Genomic DNA, 27,992 nt, shown 5'->3' with positions numbered 1-27,992 from the left:
GCTGCTTTAATAAAGATTTATTCAGGCACAACATCAGTCAACAAACCCTACTGTCCATCGTCTGAGCATGAAGTGCTGTGAAATCTCTGCAGCTGTTCTTGCTCTGACAGGAAGTGGTCTCGTGTCTCCACGGCCTCAGCGGTTCCTCTGTCGGTTCGTGACTGCAGCTGCTTTGCATCGTCAGGTCCCAGCAGAGGGACAGCTGGGCGGGACAGATGTTAGCAGCTGTTAGACGTCCTACAGGAGTTAGCTTGAACTCACCGAGCTGAACTCTACAACACAGATCTAACATGGTTACGTCTATAAAACGGCTCTGGTTTTAATAAACCTACATAAAAGGTGTTTCTGCAGCAGGAGGACCCAGAGGAACGGTTCCTGACAGGAAAGGCACAAAGAAGAAGTTTGAGCTGAAACACCCGAGGATCGTCCTGACCAATGAGAGAGCAGAGAATCTGTCCTGCTGATCAAAGCATCATCAGGCTGATGAAGAGCCTCCTCTTCCTCTTCAGGTGGGTCTACCTGCTCATCCAGGTGCAGCTGTCTACAAGCTGACCACCAGGGGGCAGCAGCTGTCTAACAATCATCAGATCAGGGATCTGACAGGTTTAACATCTGCTGGGAAACATCATGGCCGCCATGTCCCCGACCTCGCAGAGTCCTGCTATGGACGCATCCTGTCCTCCTGTTGCCATCTGGACACTTTGCGTCTCCGTCTCTACGCCACCTCCTCGTCTGCATGGAAGGACGTCCGTCTCAGATTTTCTCTGACTTTAACAAACTCTGGAGCTCTGAGGTTCTCCTCCTGCTGCTGCTCCTGCTGACGCTCCAGCTGTGGACAGAGGGACAGGCAGACAGAGGGACAGGCGGAGAGAGGGACAGGTAGATAGAGGGACAAACAGACAGAGGGACAGGTGGAGAGAGAGACGGGCAGACAGAGGGACAGACAGACAGAGGGACAGGTGGAGAGAGAGACAGGTAGACAGAGGGACAGGCAGACAGAGGGACAGACAGACAGAGGGACAGGTGGAGAGAGAGACAGGCAGACAGAGGGACAGACAGACAGAGGGACAGACAGACAGAGGGACAGGTGGAGAGAGAGACAGGTAGACAGAGGGACAGGCAGACAGAGGGACAGGCAGACAGAGGGACAGGCGGAGAGAGAGACAGACAGACAGAGGGACAGGTAGACAGAGGGACAGGCAGACAGAGGGACAGGCAGACAGAGGGACAGGTAGACAGAGAGACAGGTAGACAGAGGGACAGGCAGACAGAGGGACAGGCAGACAGAGGGACAGGTAGACAGAGAGACAGGTAGACAGAGGGACAGGTAGACAGAGGGACAGGCAGACAGAGGGACAGACAGACAGAGGGACAGGCAGACAGATGGACAGACACCGTTTAGAGTCGGGTCAGCATGAGCCCGGTTGCTCCTCAGTGAACTTCTGATCTTTTTTTTTTTACTTTATGTTTATTGTTTTCTTTTTAATAAATCACAAACGATACACAGAACAAACAACAGACTGTTGACAAAAGGAATCACTTACATTCTGACTAAGATGAACAGCTACAGGTTGGAACAGCAAACAGATTAACTTTCCGTTTTTTGAGCAGCATTTAAAATAACGAGGAAAGAGACCAGATTCAGTTATTGTTCTCTAGAGATCCAGTCCATTTGCTCCATCTCTTTTTGTAAAGGTCGGGTTGCAGTCTCGGCATGAACGTTAACTTTTCCATTTTGTGGGTTTCTTCCACCAGTTCCAGCCAGTCCTTTAGCGTTGGTGGGACAGGCTGAAGCCATTTCTGAGTAATCAGTTTTTTGGTTGTAGCACTGAAGATTTTTAATAGATATTTGTCATTCACGTTCAGACCCTCAGGAACGGCTCCGAGTAGCAGTGACATGATGGGTTGTTGGAATTCAAGACCCAAAATTGACTCAATCTTCCCAGAACATCCTTCCAATAAGTCCTTATCTTAATGCAGGACCAGAAAACATGGGAGTGGTTTGCCTCTGTGTCCCTGCGTCCCCTCCAGCATTTAGATGCATCAGGTTTCTATAACGCTGCTGATTTGGTGTTCTGAAAAAACGTAGCAAATTTTTCCAACTGAATTCACGCCAATAGTTTGAGGAGGAGGTTGTAGCAGCGGATTCACATATTGTCCCACTGATCTTGTGATATTTCAGTATTCAACTCTTTCTCCCATCTTTTCCTAACATAGTCAGTTGACTTTCCTTTGGATCTCAACAATCCCTGATAAAGTTTGGAAGTAGTGATCTTACCAGGCTTGGTGTAAGCTTGTGAAACCAATTGAATTATCTCGATAGACTCTGAAATACAGGCTTTCAGTATATGTGCAGAAATATAGTCTAAATTGCAAATATCTAAAGAAGTCTCCTTTTTCTAAATCATATTTTTGTTGTAGTGTTTGAAAGCTGGGCTGCACAGTGGAGCAGCTGGTAGAGCTGCTGCCTTGCAGCAAGAAGGTTCTGGGTTCGATTCCCGGTCTTTCTGCATGGAGTCTCCATGTTCTCCCTGTGCATGGTGGGTTTTCTCCTGTGTTGTTGCGCAACACCTCCCCCCCCTTCTCTCTCACTCTACTTCCCCTTCTCAGAGGAGGGAGATGTGCAGCCAGCTCTCCATCTAACGGGTAATTTGAGTTTTCTAAATCTGATGGGATTTTACCCTGTTCAGAACTGAGTAAACTCTGTTTAAGCTGGCATCGAGAAAGACTCGCCTGGTTTCTAACGACCTCCATCCAGATGTCCCACCCTTTTTCACCCTGTGAATTAGCCAGATTGAGTAGCTTGCAACCAACTAGCTTCACAGAGCACACCTGTTAACGGTCGCTCTTTCTCTTTATTACAACTTGCACTTGTTACTGAACCAGGTTGGTTTTAGTGACTCGGGCGAGTCCCAAGGGTGTTGTTTTAGTTTTGGCTAAAAGCAACCTATAAAACATTCCTACTTTTTCCTCCCAGAATCAAACTTCATAGCTATTTCACAACCATCAAAGAACTTTAAGGTGACTCATTAATTGAATGTCCACAACATCTTTTAGATTTTCTTAAATGCTAATTATTTTATTAGTAAGGCAATTTTGCAAGGGTCAGTACAGCTTAATTCAGTAGCAGAAATAATCAAATAAGTAAAATCAATAATCTAGCCTATCTTTCCCTAATGCTGACACTGAGAACTAAAAAAGGGAAACTTTGAGAGAGACGGACAGAGTTTGGCATTTTGAACCCCAGAACTGGCCTGATGATGAAGAAGGTGTTGCAGCAGCAGGAGGTTCCCAGTACAGGAAGAGTACTGACTTAGAGCGGCAGGTCTCAGGCCTCAGGGTGACTTCCTCATGCGCGTAGCGGTCCTCAGCTTCTTGTCTTGCAGCTCTGTAGCTCCTTTCTACCCGTCTCACGATCTTTCTGGTCCCACGGAAGGAACACACCAGTTCTTCCTCTTTGCCTTTGTTCTTTGCCTTTGTCTTTATCTTCATCTTTGCCTTGTTCTTTGTCTTTGGGGGTCTAAACCCAGCTGTTGAGAGAAGTGCGATTTGAAGCCACATGTTGCGGGGCTAACGGGTTGGTCCCCATGTGCAGAACAGTCTTCGGTTCTGTGGCCCCGACTCTTCTTCAGCTGCAGAGTTCTTTGTCCATCTCCGTCTTGGCTCGAAGCTGCCTGAAGGATCCAACCAACGATTCCTCTGTTGCACCCACCTTATAAAGGGTTTATCCACCTTTTGGTGCGTTTGCATTGGCTAGCTTTGTTGCTGTGCCTGTCTCATTGGCTGACTGCTTGGACAGATGATCTCATATCCATCACCCTGGAGACCTTATGACCGGATCTCTGTTCTAATGTCCCCAAGTTGCTCAACAGTTCCTCCTACCTCTGTTTACTGCCCAACCTTTTCTTAGGCAAGTTGAAGTTTAGCAATAAGGCTTTATCTTCTCCACTCTCCTATCAGTTCCCCTTTTTGCCCTGTCCTTCCACCTACCATCTACCTCCTACACAACATCAGTGACCTTTAATTACAGTTACAACATTTTACACCTTTTCAAGTTCAATGTCAAAATCACATTTATAACCTTTTAGTTTATCTGATTCAACATTCATTTATAATGTTATAATAACCATAACTTATTAGTTACTCTTATTATAATCATAATGTGAGTTATTACAGACACTTCTGACAAGAAACCAATAATAATCCATTATTCTAATTATCTGATATCATGTTACAGTTACTTGTTTCACCTTTAAGTACTTCCACAAGTGTAAGAGTAAGTGTAAATATTCTTATAATCAAATCAACATCAACCACTGGTTAAACCAATATTAATTATTGCCATAATTATAAGTCATTATTTTAAGTATTTTACTGTGGGTTTTATCCAATTTCTCAAAATGTTTAGATTTTATTCTTTAAAAACCTTTAATGCTTTAAAATAAGGAATGGTCTGAATTATTTTTAGACTGATGCAAGAAATAAACTTCCGCTTTTCTTCAGGAAACCAGCTTCCTGTTTCATGACTCTCTTTCTGCCTGACTTTGATTTTTTATGATTAAATATAAAAAAGTAGAATTAAAGCAAAGTTTGCAGGACACAATAACAACACACACAACCAGATTCATTTTATTACCGTCTGACTCTACTGTTGGGTCTTGATGTCACCTATGTCATTAATTTTAAGGTAATTTTATTTATTATTACTATTAAACTAAAATCTCCAGCATGGGGAAGTGGGATGAGCTCGACTTTTCTCGACACCTGGTACTCTGGTTTCCTCCCCCAGTACAAAAACATGACTGTCAGGTTAATTGGCCTCTCCAAATTGCCACTAGGTGTGAGAGTGTGTGTGCATGGTTGTGTGTCCTGTGTGTCTCTGTGTTGCCCTGCGACAGACTGGCGACCTGTCCAGGTGACCCGTCCAGGTGACCCCCCCTCTCGCCCAAAACGTTAGCTGGAGAGGAACCAGCAACCCTCCCAACCCCGCCAAGGGACAAGACTGCAAGAAAATGGATGGATGTTTGAAAGCTTGGTAGTGAATTTTTATTCCTTTCTGTGACCAGTTTTTAAAACTGGAGTCTAGTTGGTTGGGGATAAAATCTGAGTGAAAGGCGGCCCATCTGAGAACTCGTATCGTTTGGTTCCTTAACCACTTCAAACCAGGTCAGAAAGGTAAATGACACTAGTGGATCCAATTTTGTTTTCATGCTGCTGCAAGCTTCTGATCCCCAATCAGAGCTTGTATTGGGATGTTTCCACATTTGCTTTCCAATTCTTTCCATCCAGCCTCGTAAGTATGGTCACACCACTGTGCCACTGTTTTGAGTTGAGCTGAGAGGTAATAATCATGAAGATTTGGGAGTGACAAACCCCCTTTTTCTTTCCTAATTTTAAAAGTACTGTATTTAATTCTGGGTTTCCGTCCCTTCGAAACAAAACGAGATATCAATTTGTCCCCCTCACTAAACTGAGAATGAGGGATTCTGATAGGTAAAGAAATAAATAGGTATAATAACCTGGATAATACTGACATCTTAATGACCTCAATTCTTGAATTAAAGTCAGTTATACATTCAGACCACTGTGTGAGGTCTTGTTTCATTCTAGCATTCACGATTTCATAGTTTTTTTTGTACAGGTCTTTCGGAAGGTAAGTCAACCATAACCCAAGTATTTGATTGTTTTCTTAGACCAGTCAACTTCTGATCATTTCTGAACTGATTGACCCTTAACTGTCATGATGACCCTGGAGTTCTCAATGGACCCACTGACCTACAAGCCAGTGTTTAGAAGGGTTCAGTTAAAGGGTTAATGGGCTCTGAACCTTGCTTCTGGTCCAAACAGAACCATAGGGTCTGGACCAGACCATTCACAGAATGTTCCAGATCCGCTGTAGCTTTCCTGGAGACGGAGGACGTTTTCAAATTCATGAAACATAATTTAATGTGCTGTACCCTGGATACAGTTACCCTGGATACAGCTACCCTGGATACAGTTACCCTGGATACAGTTACCCTGGATACAGTTAACCCTGGATACAGTAACCCTGGATACAGTTACCCTGGATACAGTTACCCTGGATATAGCTACCCTGGATACAGCTACCCTGGATACAGTTACCCTGGATACAGTTACCCTGGATACAGTAACCCTGGATACAGCTACCCTGGATACAGTTACCCTGGATACAGTTAACCCTGGATACAGTTAACCCTGGATACAGTTACCCTGGATACAGTTAACCCTGGATACAGTTACCCTGGATACAGTTAACCCTGGATACAGTTACCCTGGATACAGTTACCCGGATACAGTTACCCGGATACAGTTACCCTGTTATACTTATCCTATTCTGGTGACCCTGGTTCAGATAACCTAGTCCATCAGCCTCGGTCTGGACCAGTCTAGTAATCGGGGTCTAGTCCACCACCTGAGTCCCGTCTGGTCCAATGAACCTGGTCCGTGTCGGTCCGGTCCGGTCCGGTCCGTGTCAGTCCGCTCCAGCATGCTCTCACCTCCTCCAGCTTCATGTGTCTCTTGAGCAGCTCGGCCTCCAGCGGGGAAATCTTCCTGTGTGCTTCCTCTTCCTGTTTCCTCTGGCGGATCAGCTGATCCCGCTTCCTGGACTCCAGAACCCGCTGCAGCTCCGGCTTGGTCTCCACGCCGCTGCCCCCCCTGCAGGCACAGGGAGAAGGCACAGTTTGGATCACAAGGTTTTTATTTACATCCGCATCAGGCTCCTTTCTGATTGGCTGAATGGATCCCACTGAGTCTGTGGTTCAGTTCCCAGTGAGCTTCATGTTCCAGATTGGGTCAGCTCTGTGCGCGCCGCTTTGTTTCTGTGAGGAGGTGAAAACTTTCCCACAAGCCTCAAAAGTCTGTTGCTTAGCAACAGCACTCACAAACAGCCTGAACAGAATGACAACAAAAACACCACAGCTGCTCTCTGATTGGTTGGCTGCTGGCAGGTGGAGAGCAATCCAAGCCAATCAGCAGACTCCACCAGCCACACTTTGACCCGGTTGGTTCTGGTCCCGGTCCGACTTCCAGGCTTGCTGCATGTTCTGTGTAACAGTTATGGGCTGTGCAGCTAACAGCAGCTAAAGAGCAGAAGACGGTGTGAATGAAGACAGAAAGCAGTGTTTTTAGTTCTGGTGTATATATTAGTGATTTGAATAAAAACAGACAATTACAAATGCACAATGAGAGACAAGTTAACTCAAAATAAGTCGATCCCAAGATCATAAAGTTCTTGTCCTTTTTCCTGGCTCGTCATCCTTAGATCCACTAGAGAATCTGATCAGGACTAAAACCCGACCTAGAAGAAAACCCATTAAGTGTTTTATCAACACTATCCTGTACAAACAAAGGAATTAAATATTAAATGCAATTATTAAATTCCTAATAACTAAACTAAACATTTCAATCAGATTAAAGTAACCATAATTTAAATAAAGTAAAACAAAAAGAATATAATCATATTTCAAGCTAATCAATTTAAAGTTAAAGTTGAAAAGTTGAAATCAAAATTTAAGTCAAAGTGCACTTTCAAAATATCAAGAAAAATAAAATTAATTAATTGTCAAATACTCAAGCAGAGTGAGGAAAACAAATAAATATACTGCGCAATATCAACTTAGGTGTAGCTTCACCCCATTTTGAGCAATTTCATTTTAAACTCAGTATCAATACAAAAAGTGCCAGAAGACGCACAAACAAAATCAGCGATCAGGTGACCTTTGGGAACAGAGGCGGCCCAGGTAACCACGGCAACAGTTCTAATAAAACAACCTCCAATGAGCCATCAAGCAGAAATTTCACAAGCTTAAGCAACAAGTGCTATCAAACAAACAAACTCACCAAAGCATCAAATCAGTGGATGCAAAGATTTGGGTGAATTGTCAGGAAGACGCCAGCAGCAAATGGAGCAGGGGATGAAGTTCAAACTGGAGGCGGGGCTTTAAATAAGTTGGCAGAGTTTTGGGGCAACACAGGAAGTGAGCCCGCAAAAATAAAAGTCTTGACTAATTGTGGGTTACATCTGCATTTTGAAATATCAAACTTTTCCATATTTTTTGGACGTTTTTAAACACATTTTTACCTTTTAATTACAAAAATATTTGTCCTCAGAAATGTAATTTTAATGCAATTAATGTAATTTAAAGTAATGTAATATTATCTAATGTAATGTAATTTAATATAGTGTAATAATTGTCATTAATATGATTAATTTAATGCAACTTGATATGATTTAATGTAATTCAGTCTGTGCTTCTGACTGTCCCCCCTCCGTTCCCCTCCTGCCCCCCATCCCTCCCTGTCCCTTCCAGTCCCCCCTGTCCCCCCCATGCCCCTCCAGTCCCCCCGTTCCCCTCCTGCCCCCCATCCCTCCCTGTCCCTTCCAGTCCCCCCTGTCCCCCCATCCCCCCAGTCCCCCCGTTCCCCTCCTGCCCCCATCCCTCCCTGTCCCTTCCAGTCCCCCCTGTCCCCCCCATGCCCCTCCAGTCCCCCCATCCCCCTCCAGTCCCCCCGTTCCCCTCTGTCCCCTCCTGTCCCCCCATCCCTCCCTGTCCCTTCCAGTCCCCCCTGCCCCCCCTGTCCCTTCCAGTCCCCCCTGTCCCCCCATCCCTCCAGTCCCCCCGTTCCCCTCTGTCCCCTCCTGTCCCCCCCATGCCCCTCTGACCCCTCCAGTCCCCCCTGTCCCTTCCAGTCCCCCCTGTCCCCCATCCCTCCAGTCCCCCGTTCCCCTCTGTCCCCTCCTGTCCCCCCCATGACCCCCTGACCCCTCCAGTCCCCCCGTCCCCCTCCTGTCCCCCCGTCCCCCCAGTCCCCCCCTGTCCCCATGAGGACGGACATGTCTCACCGTCTGCAGCTGCTCAGCAGCTCCCTGTGCAGTTCCTGGTGGCTCCTGGACGCCTTGACGGGATTCAGCAGCTTCTTGGGTTTGATCAGGTCCTCGTCCTCGTCTCCGTCCATGTAGTCAGGCGGGGGGACGCAGCTGGACGCCGGGGACGGCCTCCTGTGGACGTCACCGGGGCGATGCGGCTGCAGGTTGGAGTATGCCGAAGCTGAGGACACAGAGAGACACGCTGAGGGACAGCAGCTGGACATCTGTCTCTGAAGACACAGGCTATCTCTACCGTGACCCCGAAGGGCAATGACCTCTGACCTCCAGGCAATGCTACAGAAATATCAACTTTAGAATGTTTTTTAACTTTTCAACAATTATTACATTCACTTAGCATAAATGTCTTTTCATTATTAGAAATATGTAATATTTTATATTAATCATATCTAGTTATAATTTATTCCCATAGTTCTTGTGGTTTTATAGCAGATGGTTCCTTTGGTCCTTTTCTTCAGATTTCCTTTATTTGGTAAATAAAATAATAAAATTGTGTCTGTCTCTGTCTCTGTGTGTCCCAGAGGACATGGCGCTCCTCAGGGACCCGATCCTGGTCCTCAGATATTCTGGGAGTCCCGGGTCGGATTTCCTCCGTTGTCCTGAAACAAAGCTGCAACCAGAGAGCGACGCGCTCGCTTCATATTTCAGAAAATCAGACCCAACATGCAGCTCCGCTCGGAGACCAGCGATAAGCTCTGATTTACCGAGGATCAGGTCCAGTTCAGCAGAGGTTCTGGTTCCGGATGGGTTCAGGAAGAACGTTCTGATCAGAGCGGATCCATATGTGATGGTACAATGGGAACTCTTGTCAGGTACTGTGTTTCAGAACCGTATCATCGCAGCTCAGGTGGTTCTGCTGCTGTGAGACAAACGGGTCTGCTCCGAATCGGTCCGAGCCGGAACCGGATCCTCCCGGTCCATTGATGTTTCTGAAGGAGACGCTCCGACTGCTGCAGGTCTGAACACCTGCAGACAGCGCTCAGGGCAAAACGCAACCCACAGAATCCGACCAACCGAACCAGAACCACCCAAACATCACGACGCCTGCAGGTTCCGACTCCATCGGACCTATAGAACCTTAACAGAACCTCCTAGTTCACAGGTGCCAAACTCGAGGTTGGCAGGCCACATCCGGCCCGCCGTAGCCGTTTCTGTGGCCCTTCAGATTCCAGAGGTCTTTTTTTGCTTAGTGCTAAATTACATCACTGCGAAATGTTGCTAAATATTATTTAATCACTCGCTGAATGCAGCGAAAGCTGTAAATGATTTACTGTCCCTTTAAGGACATTCATGATGGTCTTAAATGAGACGGTTAATCTGCACGTCAGCAGCCAACAGTACCGATGTTGGCTGAGAATCAGGTTCCTTCTGATTCTCCTGGTTCCTCCTGGTTCTCCTGGTTCCTCTGGTTTTTCCTAGTTTGCCTGGTTCCTCCTGGTTCTTCCTGCTTCCTCTTGGTTCCTCTGGTTCCTCCTGGTTCCTTCTAATTCTCCTGGTTCCTCTTGGTTGCTCCTGGTTCCTTCTGACTCTCCTGGTTCCTTCTGGTTCTTCCTGGTTCCTCTGGTTCCTCCTGGTTCCCCCTGGTTCCTCCTGGTTCTTCCTGGTTCCTCTGGTTCTTCCTGGTTCCTCCTGGTTATTCCTAGTTTGGCTGGTTCTTCCTGCTTCCGCTTGGTTCCTCTGGTTCCTTCTGGTTCCTTCTAATTCTCCTGGTTCTTCCTGCTTCCTCTTGGTTCCTCCTGGTTCCCCCTGGTTCCTCCTGGTTCTTCCTGGTTCCTCTGGTTCTTCCTGGTTCCTCCTGGTTATTCCTAGTTTGGCTGGTTCTTCCTGCTTCCGCTTGGTTCCTCTGGTTCCTTCTGGTTCCTCCTGGTTACTCTGGTTCTTCCTGGTTCCTTCTAATTCTCCTGGTTCCTCCTGGTTCCTCTGGTTCTCCTGGTTCCTCCTGGTTCCCCCTGGTTCCTCCTGGTTCTTCCTGGTTCCTTCTGGTTCCTCCTGGTTACTCTGGTTCCTCCTGGTTCCTTCTAATTCTCCTGGTTCTTCCTGCTTCCTCTTGGTTCCTCCTGGTTCCCCCTGGTTCCTCCTGGTTCTTCCTGGTTCCTCTGGTTCTTCCTGGTTCCTCCTGGTTATTCCTAGTTTGGCTGGTTCTTCCTGCTTCCGCTTGGTTCCTCTGGTTCCTTCTGGTTCCTCCTGGTTACTCTGGCTCCTCCTGGTTCCTTCTAATTCTCCTGGTTCCTCCTGGTTCCTCTGGTTCTCCTGGTTCCTCCTGGTTCTCCTGGTTCCTCCTGGTTCCTTCTAATTCTCCTGGTTCTTCCTGCTTCCTCTTGGTTCCTCTGGTTCCTCCTGGTTCTTCCTGGTTCCTCCTGGTTATTCCTAGTTTGGCTGGTTCTTCCTGCTTCCTCTTGGTTCCCCCTGGTTCCTCCTGGTTCTCCTGGTTCCTCCTGGTTCCTCCTGGTTCCTTCTAATTCTCCTGGTTCTTCCTGCTTCCTCTTGGTTCCTCCTGGTTCTCCTGGTTCCTTCTAATTCTCCTGGTTCTTCCTGCTTCCTCTTGGTTCCTCTGGTTCCTCCTGGTTCCTTCTAATTCTCCTGGTTCCTCCTGGTTCCTCTGGTTCCTTCTGGTTCCTCCTGGTTCCTTCTAATTATCCTGGTTCTTCCTGCTTCCTCTTGGTTCCTCCTGGTTCTCCTGGTTCCTCCTGGTTCCTTCTAATTCTCCTGGTTCTTCCTGCTTCCTCTTGGTTCCTCCTGGTTCCTCCTGGTTCTCCTGGTTCCTTCTAATTCTCCTGGTTCTTCCTGCTTCCTCTTGGTTCCCCCTGGTTCCTCCTGGTTCTCCTGGTTCCTCCTGGTTCTCCTGGTTCCTTCTAATTCTCCTGGTTCTTCCTGCTTCCTCTTGGTTCCTCCTGGTTCCCCCTGGTTCCTCCTGGTTCTCCTGGTTCCTCCTGGTTCTCCTGGTTCCTTCTAATTCTCCTGGTTCTTCCTGCTTCCTCTTGGTTCCCCCTGGTTCCTCCTGGTTCTTCCTGCTTCCTCTTGGTTCCTCTGGTTCCTCCTGGTTCTTCCTGGTTCTTTCTGGTTCCTCCTGGTTATTCCTAGTTTGGCTGGTTCTTCCTGCTTCCTCTTGGTTCCTCTGGTTCCTCCTGGTTCCTCCTGGTTCTTCCTGGTTCCCCCTGGTTCCTCCTGGTTCTTCCTGCTTCCTCTTGGTTCCTCTGGTTCCTCCTGGTTCTTCCTGGTTCTTCCTGGTTCCTCCTGGTTATTCCTAGTTTGGCTGGTTCTTCCTGCTTCCTCTTGGTTCCTCTGGTTCCTCCTGGTTCCTCCTGGTTCTTCCTGGTTCCCCCTGGTTCCTCCTGGTTCTTCCTGCTTCCTCTTGGTTCCTCTGGTTCCTCCTGGTTCCGCCTGGTTCTCCTGGTTCCTCCTGGTTCTCCTGGTTCCTCCTGGTTCCTCTGGTTCTTCTGGGTTCGGCTCCTCCAGGTTCTGACTCGAGTCTTGAAGGACTTTCTGCATTGGAACCTGAAGCAGATGTTTGCTGTGAAGACCAAATCTGAACATTTCGGTTCTGTTCCTGCAGGGGAAAAGAACCGGCCTCGGTTCTGGTTCCAGAAAACCAAGCAGAACCAAACATAACCAGAACTCAGGGACCCAACTGGAGCCAACATGGAGCACATGAGGAAGAGGAGGGTGAGTCTTACCGGACTTCCCTCTGGCCTCCGTGCTGCTGGCTGTCCTCTCCTCCATGGACCTGGTTCTGTCCCGGTTCTGGTCCTGCTGTGTTTCTGGTAATCTTCATGCTCCCTGCAGCAGCACTCTGCTCCTCCTCTTCAGTTGTGCTGGGTCACATGATCCTCCTCCTCAGGTTTTCCCACGCTGCTCTCCTCCCAGCAGCTTGTGATGAAACAGAAAACTCAACAGCAGTTCCGGCTGCAGCCAGAGGAGGGCGCTCAAGCTAACCAGCTGCTACAAGAACTGTCATAACCTGTAAAGAGATCTGCAGGTTAACCCGGTTCTGATCCAGAATCCATGTGGAGCTCCTTCCTCCTGCTGCTGCTCCATGTCTGAAGCAGGTCCAGATGTTCTCCTGCAGTGAGGTTCTGTTTTCCTGATGGATCCAAAACCAGCAGAACTTTATAATCCCAGAGCTGCTTGGGAAGCAGAACACCATGCAGATCTTCTCAGAACGGATCTTTTCCCTGCTGGCACCATGTTGAAGGTTTCCATGGAGACAACAAGCACCCCTGAGACTCGGTACCGGACCGGACTGAGCTGCAGCACAACAGCAGAACCTCTGAATAGGAACCAAACATGGTAGGAACCAAATAAGGTAGGAACCAAACATGGTAGGAACCAAATAAGGTAGGAACCAAACATGGTAGGAACTAAATACAATAGGAACTAAATAAGGTAGGAACCAAATAAGGTAGGAACCAAACATGGTAGGAACTAAATACAATAGGAACTAAATAAGGTAGGAACCAAATAAGGTAGGAACCAAACATGGTAGGAACCAAATAAGGTAGGAACCAAACATGGTAGGAACTAAATAAGGTAGGAACCAAACATGGTAGGAACTAAATACAATAGGAACTAAATAAGGTAGGAACCAAATAAGGTAGGAACCAAACATGGTAGGAACTAAATACAATAGGAACTAAATAAGGTATTAACCAAACATGGTAGGAACCAAATAAGGTAGGAACCAAACATGGTAGGAAGTAGGCCTGGTCCCAGACAGACGGCTCGCTCTGTGAACCAAGGTGGCAGAAAATACACATTAAAATGTTCTAATAATCAATTTATCAATATTTGACTAACAGACATGATTTTTTAACCATCTGTTTTATGCAGCTAAAAGTTAGTTTGGTATAAAGTGGAGCTAATAAAGTTCAGGACAATATGGCATATATAAAAAATACTGTCTGAGGCTACATGTGAAAAAGTAGTAATTATACATGTGGAACCCAAAATGGTGGATGTGGAGAATGTGGATCACACTGCGACCTTTAACCTTCAGCATGAGCGAGGGAGGGAGAGGATTTGGACCGGGCCTTAGAACCGCAAACCTTCTGTGTTTTCTCCTAACAATGTTGGGAAAATCTTTTTACTTCCATTAAAATGACTCAACAAGCTGCAGACCTGCCTGCCGGAACCTTCCAAAATAAAAGCCTCTACAGGTAACCAGGACACAGGGAGCTGGAGCAGCAGGTACCTGAACACACCTGGGTTCACGGCTGTGACGTCACCAGTGGTTCTGGATCAGAACCATCAATCTGAAGGATTCAACCAGATCAGAACCTCTTTGGGTTTTATTATATGAAGTTCTGATGTTACAACCAAATAAAGACAAATGTAAGTTCTGCTGGTTCTGGTTTGGTCCAGAACCAAAGTAACTGATTTGTTCTGAATGGGTTGGCAACCACCAGAACCTTGACTGGGTCTCGGTTCCTCAGCTCGGACTTTTTCGCCATCAGAACCTCTGGGGTTCTGTTGTACATTTTAAACTGGGCCTGACGGTGGCGCTGAACACGTCTGCTTCATTCTGTCCTGACCCGGGTTCTGGTGACCCGAAAGGGACAGCCTTACCTCTGCCGTTCGGCTGCTTCCCGGTCTTTGCGCCCGGCTGTCTGGGCAGAGGCTCATGGTCGATGCTGTACGATTTCTGGAAGACAGAAGAAAACTGTTGGAGCCCAGAATGAACCAACGCTCCCCCCTCCCCAACCTGTTGACTCGCTCAGCTGTGGATTCTGAGAGGAACGGATCTTCAGCTTGGATCCGATGTTCAGACGAACTGAACATTATATTATTTAATTTTTCTGGTAGGCATTTTCCAAAATGGCCACCGTGATGCCGGACCCTGCAGAGCGAAAAGGGCTTAAAATTGGCAGCAGTTATTCCCAGTAGCGGGAACAGGAAACCAAAAAGTTTGGTCCACTAAGCAGGAATATTGTCTCTGCTAACGCTAAACAATTAAATCCATTTAAAAATGAGCTCTGCATTGATAGTGTTGGCTGTTAAATGGGGCTGGGACAATCACAGAAACCCTTCCGCCAATCACACGCTGAAAAAAAAGTCCGTAAATTTCACGGTAAGAAATGTTAAAATACAAGTTTCTGACCGTAAAATCCGAAACATTTTATTACCGTAGAGAATACATGGAATCAGTCAACACTGCAAAATAAGTCCGTCAATTTACTGCAATAAAAAAAAAAAATAGTAACGGTGTCATGATTTGTGGAGCAGAGTGTGAGGATAAATGCAGGCAGACCCCGGATGTAGATGAAAAACTGATTTAATGAAGAATAGCGACGGACCGTCTGGATCCAGGCTTCCAGGTACCGAGTAAAAAGGGGGCGTGTCCGATGAAGCCCCGCCTCCAGGCTTGTGACGTCTAGATGAAAACCACGTGACTGGCAACAAACGACGCTTCGCATTGCATCGGTCACGTGACTGCTTCAGTTTGCGTGTCGGTTTTCAAAATAAAAGCGCGATTAGCCGCGCTGCATCATGGGTTGTTGACCTTTTGGTCTCGCATCAGGAGAATATTTGTCTTCAGTGGCCAAAATAAAGGGAACATTGACCGACATATTTGATATGTATTGTAATGTTTGTTATGTTTTTCTCAATTGTAGATTATGTTGTTTTTTTATGACTTTATATTTTTATGATGTAAATCTCTTTGCACTGCATTGTTGCTGAAATCTGCTACACAAGTAAACTTGATTGTCTGAAATGGAGCCAGCAAGAGGAAAATCTCTGACATCTGGGAATATTTTGAGATTATCCTCACAATAAAATTCTTCTGAGATAATAATTAACCCTCCACCTCCCAATTTTCCACTATTATTTGTAGTTTGATTAGCAAAGATGTATCAGTGTTTCACAGCAGAAACAGATTTAATCCTGTTGCAGAACTAAAATTCAACATGTAGCCAAATATAAGGGATCAGAGCCGATTAGAAATCCAAGAAAAAGCAAATCTCCCAACATGCACTGCAAAACATCAAATGTCTTTATGGTCAAATCCGTCTAGGATATAAAAGAAAACCCAACACAACCACTGACCTTCAACATGGTTTCATTGATTCTCCTGTTACTAAATATGAGTTTGATAAAAACTTTGTGACGATATTGAATTTACTAATTTTTGAAAGTATGATCCACCTGAGTGACGAGGCTGTTAGTTTCACCAGCAGGTGTCACTAGTGAGCGATGAATGAAGCATCGAGTCATGAACCTTTTTGCAAAGCAAAGGGCCGGAAAGCTTCACTGCTTCATGAGGCTTCATTTCCCATCATGAATGAGGAATCCAAAAATAAAGAGTCCAACAGGGGCGGCAAGAGGAGACAGACTAAACGACACGACGAGGACCTGACAAGAGACAAAACAGGTGGGTTCACATCCATCCATCCATCCATCATCCATCCATCCAACATCCGTCCATCATCCATCCATCCATCATCCGTCCATCCAACATCCGTCCATCCATCCATCCATCCATCATCCATCCATCCATCCATCCATCCATACATCCATCCATCCATCATCCATCCATCCATCCATCCATCCATCCAACATCTGTCCATCCATCCATCCATCCATCCATCCATCCAACATCTGTCCATCCATCCATCCATCCATCCATCCATCCATCCATCAATACATCCATCCATCCATCATCCATCCATCCATCCATCCATCCATCCATCCATCCATCCATCCATCCATCCATACATCCATCCATCCATCCATCCATCCATCCATCCATCCATCCATCCATCCATCCATACATCCATCCATCCATCCATCCATCCATACATCCATCCATCCATCCATCCATCCATCCATCATCCATACATCCATCCATCCATCCATACATCCATCCATCCATCATCCATCCATACATCCATCCATCCATCCATCCATCCATCCATACATCCATCCATCCATCCATCCATCAATACATCCATCCATCCATCCATCCATCCATCCATCCATCCATCCATCCATCCATCCATCCATCCATCCACCCATCCATCCATCCATCCATCCATCCATCCATCCATCCATCCATCCATCCATCCATCCATCCATCCATCCATCCATCCATCCACCCATCCATCCATCCATCCATCCATCCATCCATCCATCCATCCATCCATCATCCATCCATCATCCATCCATCCATCCATCCATCCACCCATCCATCCATCCATCATCCATCCATCCATCCATCCATCCAACATCTGTCCATCCATCCATCCATCCATCCATCCATCCATCCATCCATCCATCCATCTTCTTACACCCTTGTCCCTCAGTGGGGTCAGGAGGGGTGCTGGTGTCTATCTCCAGCTAACGTGGTTCAATACACAAGGAGGGTAATCAGAGAAGGAGACACCTGGGAACAGTCAGGACATGAAGGCACAGAGACTCAGGGGAAACAGCACTAAAACAGAAAAACCTGAAGAAAAATACACAGAAAACACAGATCACCACATACGGTTGCTGACTGTAATATAAAAAGCATTCAATTACTGTAGAAAATACATGGAATTACAGTAACTCCATAAACATTAATCAGCCAAAATTCACAATTTTGCTGATGTTTCTTTTTAAAGGTTCTGTTGGCCTTTATTTGAAAGTAGTTTGACAGGAAGGAGGGTTATGACAGGGAGGGTAGACGTGTGGCAGGTGTTGCCAGTCTGGGAATGGAACCTACGACCACCAGCATGAGGGTTAGAGCCTCAATACATGGGTTTTGCTTCGCCCCTGCACCACCACAGCACCCCATGCTGATGTTCATATCTATGATGTAAAACCATAAACGAGACTGCAAAAGTAATTACATAGAATGCTGGTGTGATACTTTGGTTTGTTTTTTAATAACTAAATCTATAAAGACTTTGATATATCAAACTGAAATCTTAAAGGAGGACCAGGTATCAAACTGGCAATCCACCGATTGCAGGGCGAACTTCTACAACCGACGCCGCCATCTTTATGAGAGACAGACTGACCATAGATCCGTCACATTTAGAGAACTGTAAGGTAGGCCCTGCTGCCTGGACGACGGTGATGTTGGGTAAAGGGCCATGCCACCTAATTTCTCACTTCCATCAGCATCTTTAATTTACCAAAAGGCCAATTTTACTAAGGGAAAACCACAGCTGCCAGTATCTTACCGTATTTTAGAAAATACTGTAAAATACTGACAGCCAGTATTTTACTATAATTTTACGGTAAAATCATGGCAACCTACCAATGTAAAAAAAAAAAACGTAGATTTTACGGTGCAACGCCGGCAGCTGGGGTTGGCGAAATTCCACAGTAAAAACTATTTACAGTGTTGGGAACACGGGTTGTTGGAATGGTTCCTTTTTGCTGCTTTCCCCTTCTTTTACCAGCAGAAGGCTGTTCCCTCCTGAGGGCGTTGCTGGTGGTTCCTGGATTCCTGCACAACTGCAATTAATCAGATCATCTGGAGGAGTATATGAGGACGGAGCTGCCGACACTTCAGCTCCAGAGTGTTAGCCAGTATTTGGTTCTCCAGCCCTCCGTGCTTCTCATTGTGATCTCCTGTTGTGGACTTCAAGTGATGACTCTTTATGCTCCTTCCTCAGGTTATTCCTCGTGACGCTGTGGACCCACTGGTTGCCAGAGTTCCACCGACACCTCCGCAGTAAACCAAAACTCCTTGGATACCCTGTCGTCAGTCTCACTTGCTCCTCGCCTCCTGTGATCCAAAGCTTACCTGTCCGCCCTCCACCGCAGCCTCTTCGTCAGTGAAGCAGCAACCCTCCACTTGAACCAAACCCCAGTAACGACAGTGATTCTTCTGCCCAGACAAGACCTACCTCCATCCAAGTGAGACCAGTCCGTTTAGTCTGACACTGCCGTTTTCCACAATCCTTGAACTCACCATCTCTCTGTTTTTACACTCCAGTGCTCCTGATTGCACTTTCCCCAGAACCCGATTGATGATCATTATTTTGTGTTTACAATGAACTTATTTAACCGATTTCTGTTCTCCGCCTGGTGTTCTGCATGTGGGTTAAGAAATTAGACTCCATTATGACATACAGGTAAAATCTTTTTTTTTTTTTTACGGTAAAACGTCGGCAGCTGGGGTTGCCAAAATTCAACCGTAAAAAACAATTACGGGTAAAATGTGTTTTTTGTTTTACGGTAAAATTTCAGCAACCCCAGCTGCCGGCGTTTTACGGTAAAATCTACATTTTCTTTTTTACAGTGCAGACACCCTTCCACCAATCGCAGAGACCCTTCCACCAATCGCAGGGAACCTTCCTGGGTGGATCTGGACCAATGGTCTGATCCACCCGGTTCCGAAGGTCCACTGGAGAACCTGCTGCACGGTTCGTGTCATTAGATATCAGAACATCAGCTTCGGTCCAGGTGTTGTTTGCACCTCAAACATTCTGGAGTGCTTCTTGATGAGCTGACGAGGAGATTCAAACATCTAGGCCAGGTCGGTCAGAGGAGGAGGAGGAGGAGGAGGAGGAGGAGGAGCAGCAGGAGCAGCAGCAGGAGCAGCAGGAGGAGGAGGAGGAAACGGCTTGCAGACAGTGGGGTACTTGTCTCCATGCTGCAGCCTGATGAAAATTGCTCCTAGCAACCAACAAAGGTCTATTCATACGGCTCAGAATGGGAGGAGAGACCGAGGCTCCAGCTGGTCTGGAGTCAGAACCAGCAGAACCTTCAGAACCAGCAGAACCTTTCTGAAGTCATACCGATGTTTTCTATCTTCTGTATTTCCAGATGTTTCAGGTTTTCTGCTGTAAAAAAAGTTTGAACTTAAGGTTAGAACTTTTTTAAGTTTAAACTTTTCAGTGGTTCATGACTTCACATGTTCTCTCGTGGATAGTGAATGGTTCTGGTCCAGTTGGATTCCTTTATGGTTCTGGTTCAGTTGCGATCTGCTATGGTTCTGCCCCTGACCCAGTCAGGTTTTGATCCAATCGGAACCGCAGCAGAGTGTTTGCGTTTCTGCAGAAGCAGACAGTGTGAAGTGATAACAGCCTGACCTCTGCTGGACAGACCGCAGTATTACAGGTCCGACCAGTAGAACCGGTTCGGCCCGGTTCTGGGTCAGTGTCCGCTCCTCTGATCTCTGGACCACAAACAGAACTTTCAGTCCTGATTCTGCTTCACGATATAATCAGGATTTCATCCACAGTGAGGCATTTTAAATCTGTTTGCCATCCAAACTGGATCCGAACCTTCATTGGATCGGGTCAGATTCTGAGGTAGCAGAACCGGACCTCTTCTCCTCTCAGTCACGTGTTTGGGCTGCTGTTTGTACAGTTACATAGTGAAAAATCAACAGTAGTAATTGATTTATTTAACTGTAAACAAGTTTTTTAAATCAAGTTTCCAAAGTTGTTTTCACCATATTATTTAGAAATAATAAATTAAGTTTTATTTAGTAAATTAAACTAAATATTTAATTTACATCATAAATGTTCAGTTTGGAAACTAAATATTTAGCTTCATATTAAATATTTAGTGAGAAAGTTGGATATTTAGTTCTTGTCTAAATGTTTAAGTCTGAGCTAGTTAGCAAAATAAATATTTAGCTCAGACTTTAGCTGGAAAACTATGTATTTAGCCCCAAATTAAATATCTATTTCGCTAATTATTTAATTCAAAAACTAAATTTTTCCAAACAAAACATTTAATTTTCTAATTAAATTATTTTCATAATATATATTTAGTTTGCGAATTAAATTTTACGTTTGGAACCATTTATAGATGCATAACTAATATGGTGAAAATATAGCTCTGGAAACTTTACACTCACATGTTTTTCTATGACGGGTTAAATAAACCAGTTTCTTGCCATTCATTTTTTACAGTGTAACTTTATAAACGTTAAGCTAACCTCCGCTGCTGTTTCAGTATTTTTAGCGGCAGGATTTTCTCAGCTTGGCCTAATCTTCTGCAGACACACAGACCCGAGGCCCATCTGATCCTGGATCAGATCCCGTCCAAAGTGACGTAAGCTCTGCTGAAAATATTGATCTGGGCTCTGATTGGTGGAACACATTCCGCTCCTCTGTTCTGGTGTTGGCCCATGCTGGGTCCAGTTTAACCGTGTAAACGGAACCGTTTCATCGAGGAACAGACTTCCACAGCGCCACCTGCTGTTTCTTCAGCACTAACAATGGGTCCAGCTTCAGTCAGACTGTGTTCTAGATTTCAGGTTCTAGTTCTACTCAGACTGCAGGTTCTGTAAGAAAAGACCCAACACGTCAGAAATACGGTTCATTTCAGCTTCTACCTGTCGCTCCTTACCTTCAGCTTCCTGTACCTACCTGTAGCTACCTTCAGCTTCCTGTACCTACCTGTAGTTACCTTCAGCTTCCTGCAAAGCTACAGGTTAGCAAACCTTTATGTTTAGGGGAAGCAAAAGCTTTCTATTGACCTTATTCCTGAGGGGCTTACTGGGGACACGATTATGGGCGTTACTTCCGGCGGCTAGCGGAAGTAACGCCCTACAAATTACTATGAAATAATGCTACTTCCGCTAGCCGCCGGAAGCAGCATTATTTCATAGTAATTTCTAGGGTATTTTGCTAGTCTATATTCATGATAGAAGTTACATCTGACAGTAATAAAGAAAAAGCAGAAAAGATCTGAGATCTGTCATAGATCTAACTTGTGCCGACTGTAAAACACCAGAACTACACAATATTAGCTTCGTGTGATGTGAATTTTATTTTTCGTTTGAATTTGAAAAATAATAAAGCTCATGATCTGAGTATTTATCATCATGATTGGGCCTGGAAATGTTATTTATAAGACAAAATAAAATATCTGGATTTATTTAGTCTATCAGAACCAGAACCTTGTTGTTCTCCGTTGCTGAGTGTCGCTGCAAACCAGCGGAGAAAAATAACCGCAGCTGCTGCGCTCCAGACCGTAATACGAAGAATCTGGACCAGAACCGAACCGAATCACATTGACCTGTTATTGGAGCAACTTGCCACTGGAAAGTGTAAGATTCCCATGTGGAGCTCTGGGAACTGCTGTGCTGTTCGTGGCTGTTCTCTGATAATCAGACCAAGTTTAGTTTTTGCTGCAGCAAGTTCCAGATAACCCACATCTGCACCTGAAGCAACTGAGTCAGTGAAGTAGCTACATGCTAGTTCGGGTAGCCGGTTGGGGCAATGTTTCTCAATTATTTTCTGTCATGCCCCCCATTAGGGATCATCATTTTTTTCGCGACCCCCCTGCTCAGTGCCCTTCCCTCCCCAGAATTTAAATACTATTGCGAATCTGTTCATATTTAATAATTCATCGTACAAACCACTGGCTCCAACATTGTATGACCTTATTATCAAAACCGCTGTTTTATTGTTCTAAGCCTCAAAATAATTTCCAAAATTAATTTGAGTGAATCACTAACATTTAATCAAGACTACTCAGTTTGAAAAGTGCAAATGATTCACTGGGATTTGCATTTTTAGACTTAATATAGTAAAACTTTTTAGAACTGTAAGCAATGGTTACTTGTCAGCTTCTTCAGTTTAGTTTTCCACAAGGTATATAGTTCTTAACATTTATTGTGGAAAAATTTGCAGCAATATTGCTAATAGTTCAGCTTGTCAGATGAGAAGCGATGAAAACTGGAACATTTTTGCATTAAAAAGACAGGTTTTGTCTATTTCCTGGCCTTTTTCTGCGAGCTACTTGCTTATAATGGAGTCTAAGAGCGTTTCTGGGCGTAACTCTGAGGTTTTGATTTGGGTTTTAACTAAGAGTAAAGTTGGACGAGAATAAAGACTCATTTCACCATAGTGCACTAAATTGCGGAGCCCTGAGGGTCTTGTTAGGTTATAGTTGGAACTGGTTTAACAAATGACTAAGTACTAAATGTTTCATCAGAAGCTGATTTTCAGCCCCAGGACTTTGAAACAATGCTTACACAACATTTAACAGGAAGAACCAGACTGACTGAGCGGGTCACTTTACATATCACTCTATCAAAACTTTTTAATTCAACGACTTTCTTCCGGCAATATGGCGTCTTTACTCTGCCAATATTTAAATTACTCTGCTGATACGACTGGGTTCTCTAGTATTATGACTGTATTCTTGTATTTGAAAATAAGAATCTCTTATCCTGGCCACTGTCCTCTGCTGCCGTTTTTCTTTCCACTGTCAAACTTCTCCATTTCTCCTCTATATAGATATATTTCAAAACATCCGCGCTTGTATCATTCGTTTCGTTTTTTTGTTGTTTTTTTCTTCTGCTCCGTTTACAACAGTGCTGTGGCCACTTCTACTGGCTTGAACAGGCAGGCTGTTGATTAGTTTGAACACTGCTGCCACCTAGTGACCGGAGGTAGCACTGCTGCCACCTAGTGACCGGAGGTAGCACTGCTGCCACCTAGTGACCGGAGGTAGCACTGCTGCCACCTAGCGACCGGAGGTAGCACTGCTGCCACCTAGCGACCGGAGGTAGCACTGCTGCCACCTAGCGACCGGAGGTAACACTGCTGCCACCTAGTGACCAGAGGTAACACTGCTGCCACCTAGTGACCGGAGGTAGCACTGCTGCCACCTAGCGACCGGAGGTAGCACTGCTGCCACCTAGTGACCGGAGGTAGCACTGCTGCCACCTAGCGACCGGAGGCTTGTTTATCAGCTAACATGAATAAAGACAATGGACCTTACCAAGCTCCGCCCAGAAACGCCCCTCGACAGTCCCACGTGACTGCATTGCTCACAAACAAAGCTTGGCGGGACTTAGTTTCTATGTCTAAACATGGCATATTTCGTTTCAACTGACTCTCTACAGAGTATTTCTGAATCGATTAGTGTTGGATTTCTGCCGGATTTTCAAAAAATATCAGCCACGACAATGGACAGAGGAACCAACAAGTTCATGTCATCTTTTCTGGACGACATCAAGGTGTTTGAGCCACGCGATGCCTCCAACATTGTGCCAGTTGCAGCTAAATGCTACCAGTCGATGAGGAAAACAGCAGATCCTCAGACTCTCAGCATAAATATAGCTGTGGACAAGATCACTGATACCTGTTGTTCTTGTAAGGCTGGGTAAGTCGGGCATTCATGGTTTAGAGGGTTACTTTGGAAATGACTTCTGTTGTTTGCAAATGTTTCAGTGTGCACTATTTGAGAAGTACTGTGTTAGAGTACTTCTCAAAGTACTCTAACTTTGAGAAATACTTTTCTCAAAGAGTACTACTCTTATATTATGTCATATACTATGACATAATATAGAGTAGACCCCGCATTGGCTGCTCCGGCGCAGGAAATACGGCGGCCATCTTGGAGAGGTCGTCCCTCCTACTTTGCTCAACCAAAACAGCAGAAGATGCCTCAGCACTGAGGATATTGTTGTTCTGATCGATGGATTATTGATGTGAGGCTCCACAGACGTGACAATAGGCGAGAGCGGTCCATGAGGCGTCTATTCTTATATTATGTCTATGGTTAGGGTAACATGTAAACAAATGGAAGTACCAGCGAAAGTCGCGCCCATAATTCACGCAAAGCATCATGGGGCATAGGAATAAGGTGGATACCTACCTGTAGTTACCTTTAGCTTCCTGTAGCTACCCGTGGCTTCCTGTGCCTACCGTTAGCTTGCTGTAGCTATCTTCAGCTTCCTGTAGCTACCTGTAGTTAAATGTTACTTCCTGTAGTTATCTGTAGATTCCTGTAGTTATCTTTAGCTTCCTGTAGTTATCTGTAGTTACCTTTACCTTACTGATGGTTGCTACACGTAGTTACCTGTATCTGCTTGTAGTTACTTGTATCTTGCTATCGTTACTTGTATCTACCTGTAGTTACCTTTAGCTTCTTGCAGCTTCGTGTAGTTACGAGGTCCCTGTATCTTCCTGTAGTTACTTGTAGTTACCTGTAGGTACCTGTATCTTTTTGCTGTTACCTGCTTCTACCTGTATTTACTTGTAGTTACCGTTATCTACCAGTAGTTACCTGTATCTTCCTGTCGCTAGTTGTAGTTATGTGTAGTTACTTATAGTTACCTGTATTTTTTGTAGTTACCTGTAGTTTACTGTATCTCCCTGTAATTTTATTTCCCTGTAGTTACCTGTTTCTACCTGCAGTTACACATAGTTACTTTTAGTTATCAGTATCTCACAGTAGTTACTTGTATCTTCCTGTAGTTACCTGTAGTTACCTGTAGTTACCTGTAGTTACCTGTAGTTACCTGTAGTAACCCGTCTCTCAAGTCCCCACCGTTGATCTGTAAAAATCAGTCTGTTTTTCCTCTCTTTGACCTTTGACCCTGGAACATTCCTGCAGCTGAGGGGAACGCCGACCTAAAAATACCCAGAGCTCTCCATGATCCAGAGCCGCTCCACCTCTGCCCGCGCTGCCGTCAGCTGTTCGTTCCCATGGCAACAGCTACTCCCAGCCGGACAGGTGCGTTGCTCCTCATACCTCACATATTTGGTCAGGGTCGAGTTTCTGAGCGGAGCAGCGGGCGGAGGAGTGGCCCGAGTTCTGCTGCAGGAGTGCAAACGGACCGGCTTCCTCTGCAGGTGGTTCTGCTACGGACAACCCAGCAGAACCAGTAGAACCATAAAAACCAGTAGAACAAAGCAGAACCACTGGGAAGCTGCTGGGGGGTTCTGATTGGTTGATGTAATTTGCGTTAGCCGGTCGTCCCTGTGAGCCACCGGAGCTCTGAGGCTGCTGGTTTGCTAGTTTGAGTCCCAGTGGGAGAACTGGGAGGCCGATGAAGAGCAGCCAGACAGTCAGACTCAAATCCAGCCACGCGGTTGGACCTGCAGCTAATGATTGTTTCAATTAGTCAGTTCTGACTGTGCAAAAGGGAACGGTTGTGTAGGAGATTTCCTATGCACCCTGAACGCAACACAGGTGTGCCGCTGGCTAAGCCCACAGAGAGAAAAAGCAGCAAAATGTTATGTTTCTGCTAGAGAGGTAATGTGCCAATTTATTTAGCTGTATAGTGTATTTACAGCTTTGCTTTATTTTTATGTTTCCGTTGTAACTGTGGCTCTAATTGGCTTGTGTTATTCTGTTTGTTTACAGATTCACACACGTACATATTTACCTGCTTCATGTACATTCATATTTATATTCATACCAAATATAAAGAGCAAAGATGGAACTGGACTCTTCCTGATCTGCTCCGCATCCACATAAAGCTGATAAATGTTCTGATCGGACACTGAAGCGATTGCTGCCAGCTTAGATCCACAAGTCTTCCCAACACTGACGATTAATCGGCAGAATAACCGATTAATCGTCAAATTGATAGCTTATTCTGATGATAGTTTATTTGAAACAATATTAGAAATACATAACTAGTTTTCTTTTTAAAATAAAAAATAAACATTTTATTGATGCATCATCACATTCCTTTGATTATTTGTAGCCTCTGCAGCTAAAAAAGTATTTTTAATATCTCAAAATCAATAGTGTTGAGCTGATCTGTTGATTATTTATAGATTTATTGACCAATAATTCGTGCTGAATAAGATTATTTTATAGAAAATGACAACCTTCCCAATGAGAAGTTCTGAGTTGGATACATGCTGACATTTTCTTTATCTTATTGCAAAATATAAATATTTTTGTAGAGTTTTAGTTTAATTACAGCTCTGTGTGTTGCGTCTGTACGATTAATCGATTACTAAGTTAGTTGACAATTATTTCAATAATCAGTCATGATTAATTGCTTGAGCTCTACATATGTTACAGAGAACGATGAGAAATATTGTCATTTTTCCTTCCTGTTTAACCTGCAGAACGTTGTATTTTTGCCCACTGAACCCAGACAGAACCGCTTTCGGGTCGGCCCGGATTCAGCTGACTTCATGCAGAAATAACCTGATTATGAGCTCCGTTCCAGCATACTGGCCCTCGGATTCCTGATCCTGTAAGCAGCAGAAACTGACGGATCATTAATCAGATTCCTGCTCTAAGCCGAGCTCCACCTGCAGAGCCAAAGTTCAGCGCTTTGTTCAGGTTCTGCTGCCCGTCAATATTTACTTAGAACTGAATCATGGAGCGTTTCAGAGCCGTCAGCTGGTTCTTATGGTAAACTCAGAGAATCTGGAGCAGCACTCACCTTCTTCCCATAAGAAGCTCCCATTATTCCCAGTAGGAGCGACGCCCCTCTGATCTTTCCTGTTCTGCAGCCTGACAGACGGAGCTCTGGGTTCGGTTAGCCCACCAGCGAGTCAGGCGGACTACTGAACTTCATCCCAACCGGCAGCAGAGCAGAGATCAGCTGGACTGAGCAAGGAGAGAGTGAGGAGGAAGAGGAGGAGCAGCAGCCACCTGTTCCTGTCTGACTCTCAGCTGTGAGGAGTTAAAGTGGGATTACGGTAATCCCAGCAGACAGGAAGCCAGAGAGCAGAAGGTTCCTCACATCTCCTCCAACCAGGATGGAGACGGGATTCTTCATCCCAGCAGGTCCGAGTTTCCCTCCATCCACGGCTCTGGGATGTACTGGAGGAACTGGGAGGCGAACTGGTTTCATCAAATGAACAAGACGGGACGATTTGATGAAACCAGTTCCTCTGCCTGGAGGACCAGAGAGGAGACATGGAACTACACTGCAAAAACTAAATCTAGTTTCAACTTCAAAAATCTTAGTTCCCTTTAAATCAGACAAAACTAAGTTACAATAAAGTAAGTTTCACTTGGCTTGTTTTAAGTGAATAATTTCTTAATATTGATGTAAAAGTTGTAGTTCCACTGGCAGATTATTTCTCTGTTTTCAGTGTGTGCAGCAATATTTTATCAATACTAAAAACACTAAACGGTTAAATTTGTCTTATTTCTAAAATATTTGCACTAGAATCTAGACGATAGATACTTGGTTAAACTTGCAGTGTTTTTGCAGTGTACCTGCTCAGACCTTCAGCACTGCAAAAACACCAAAACAATTTAAATTAAAAAATTATGGTCTAGTTTCTAGAGCAAATATTTTTGTACACTTAAAATAAGACAAAAGTAACTGACAAGTAACATGTAGCTTGTTTTCAGTCAATAATTCCTCAATATTGATAAAAATAAATTATTCCTCTGGCAGATTATTGAACTGAAAACATGGGAA

General features: G+C 45.1%; 1 protein-coding gene and 1 long non-coding RNA gene across 7 annotated transcripts; one reads left to right on the top strand and one right to left on the bottom strand.

Annotated features, from left to right (window-relative positions):
• Window positions 1-2: 2 nt before the first annotated feature.
• On the bottom strand, window positions 3-27,179 carry LOC103464244 (protein FAM107B-like). Of its 5 annotated transcripts, XR_014087460.1 has the most exons (6): window positions 27,000-27,179; window positions 14,471-14,546; window positions 8,867-9,071; window positions 6,519-6,678; window positions 333-829; window positions 3-202 (listed from the first exon to the last, which is right to left on the bottom strand). XR_014087460.1 is itself a non-coding variant. In XM_081606742.1 (5 exons), the coding sequence occupies exons 1-5, from the start codon at window positions 27,021-27,023 to the stop codon at window positions 716-718; spliced, it is 579 nt and encodes a 192-aa protein (XP_081462868.1). In that variant the 5' UTR covers window positions 27,024-27,179; the 3' UTR covers window positions 3-715. The 5 variants fall into 5 exon arrangements, 4 of the variants coding, with proteins under 4 accessions (XP_081462868.1, XP_081462870.1, XP_081462869.1 ...); XM_081606742.1 differs by having other exon boundaries at window positions 3-829; XM_081606744.1 differs by lacking the exons at window positions 14,471-14,546; window positions 27,000-27,179 and adding an exon at window positions 12,583-12,888 and having other exon boundaries at window positions 3-829.
• Window positions 23,256-27,580, top strand: LOC108166316 (uncharacterized). Of its 2 annotated transcripts, none has more exons than XR_001776655.2 (2): window positions 23,256-25,324; window positions 26,706-27,580. It is a non-coding gene; the product is annotated as an uncharacterized LOC108166316 (long non-coding RNA). The 2 variants fall into 2 exon arrangements; XR_001776654.2 differs by having other exon boundaries at window positions 26,677-27,580.
• Window positions 27,581-27,992: the final 412 nt, after the last annotated feature.

This window comes from Poecilia reticulata, chromosome 5 (assembly GCF_904066995.2).
Source record: "Poecilia reticulata chromosome 5, P_reticulata-male-v2, whole genome shotgun sequence".
NCBI lineage: Eukaryota > Metazoa > Chordata > Actinopteri > Cyprinodontiformes > Poeciliidae > Poecilia > Poecilia reticulata.
Note: the sequence above shows the minus strand (reverse complement) of the source record. Positions and strands in the feature narration are given on the sequence as shown.

Bases quoted from the DNA above. Each gene is read 5' to 3' on its own strand.
- LOC103464244 (XM_081606742.1), bottom strand. From the start codon at position 27,023: ATGGGAGCTTCTTATGGGAAGAAG. The intron at 9,072-14,470 runs GTAAGGCTGTCC...CTGTGTCCTCAG, and splicing joins GAAGCAGCCGAACGGCAGAG to CTTCGGCATACTCCAACCTG. The intron at 830-6,518 runs GTGAGAGCATGC...CTCTGTCCACAG, and splicing joins GACACATGAAGCTGGAGGAG to CTGGAGCGTCAGCAGGAGCA.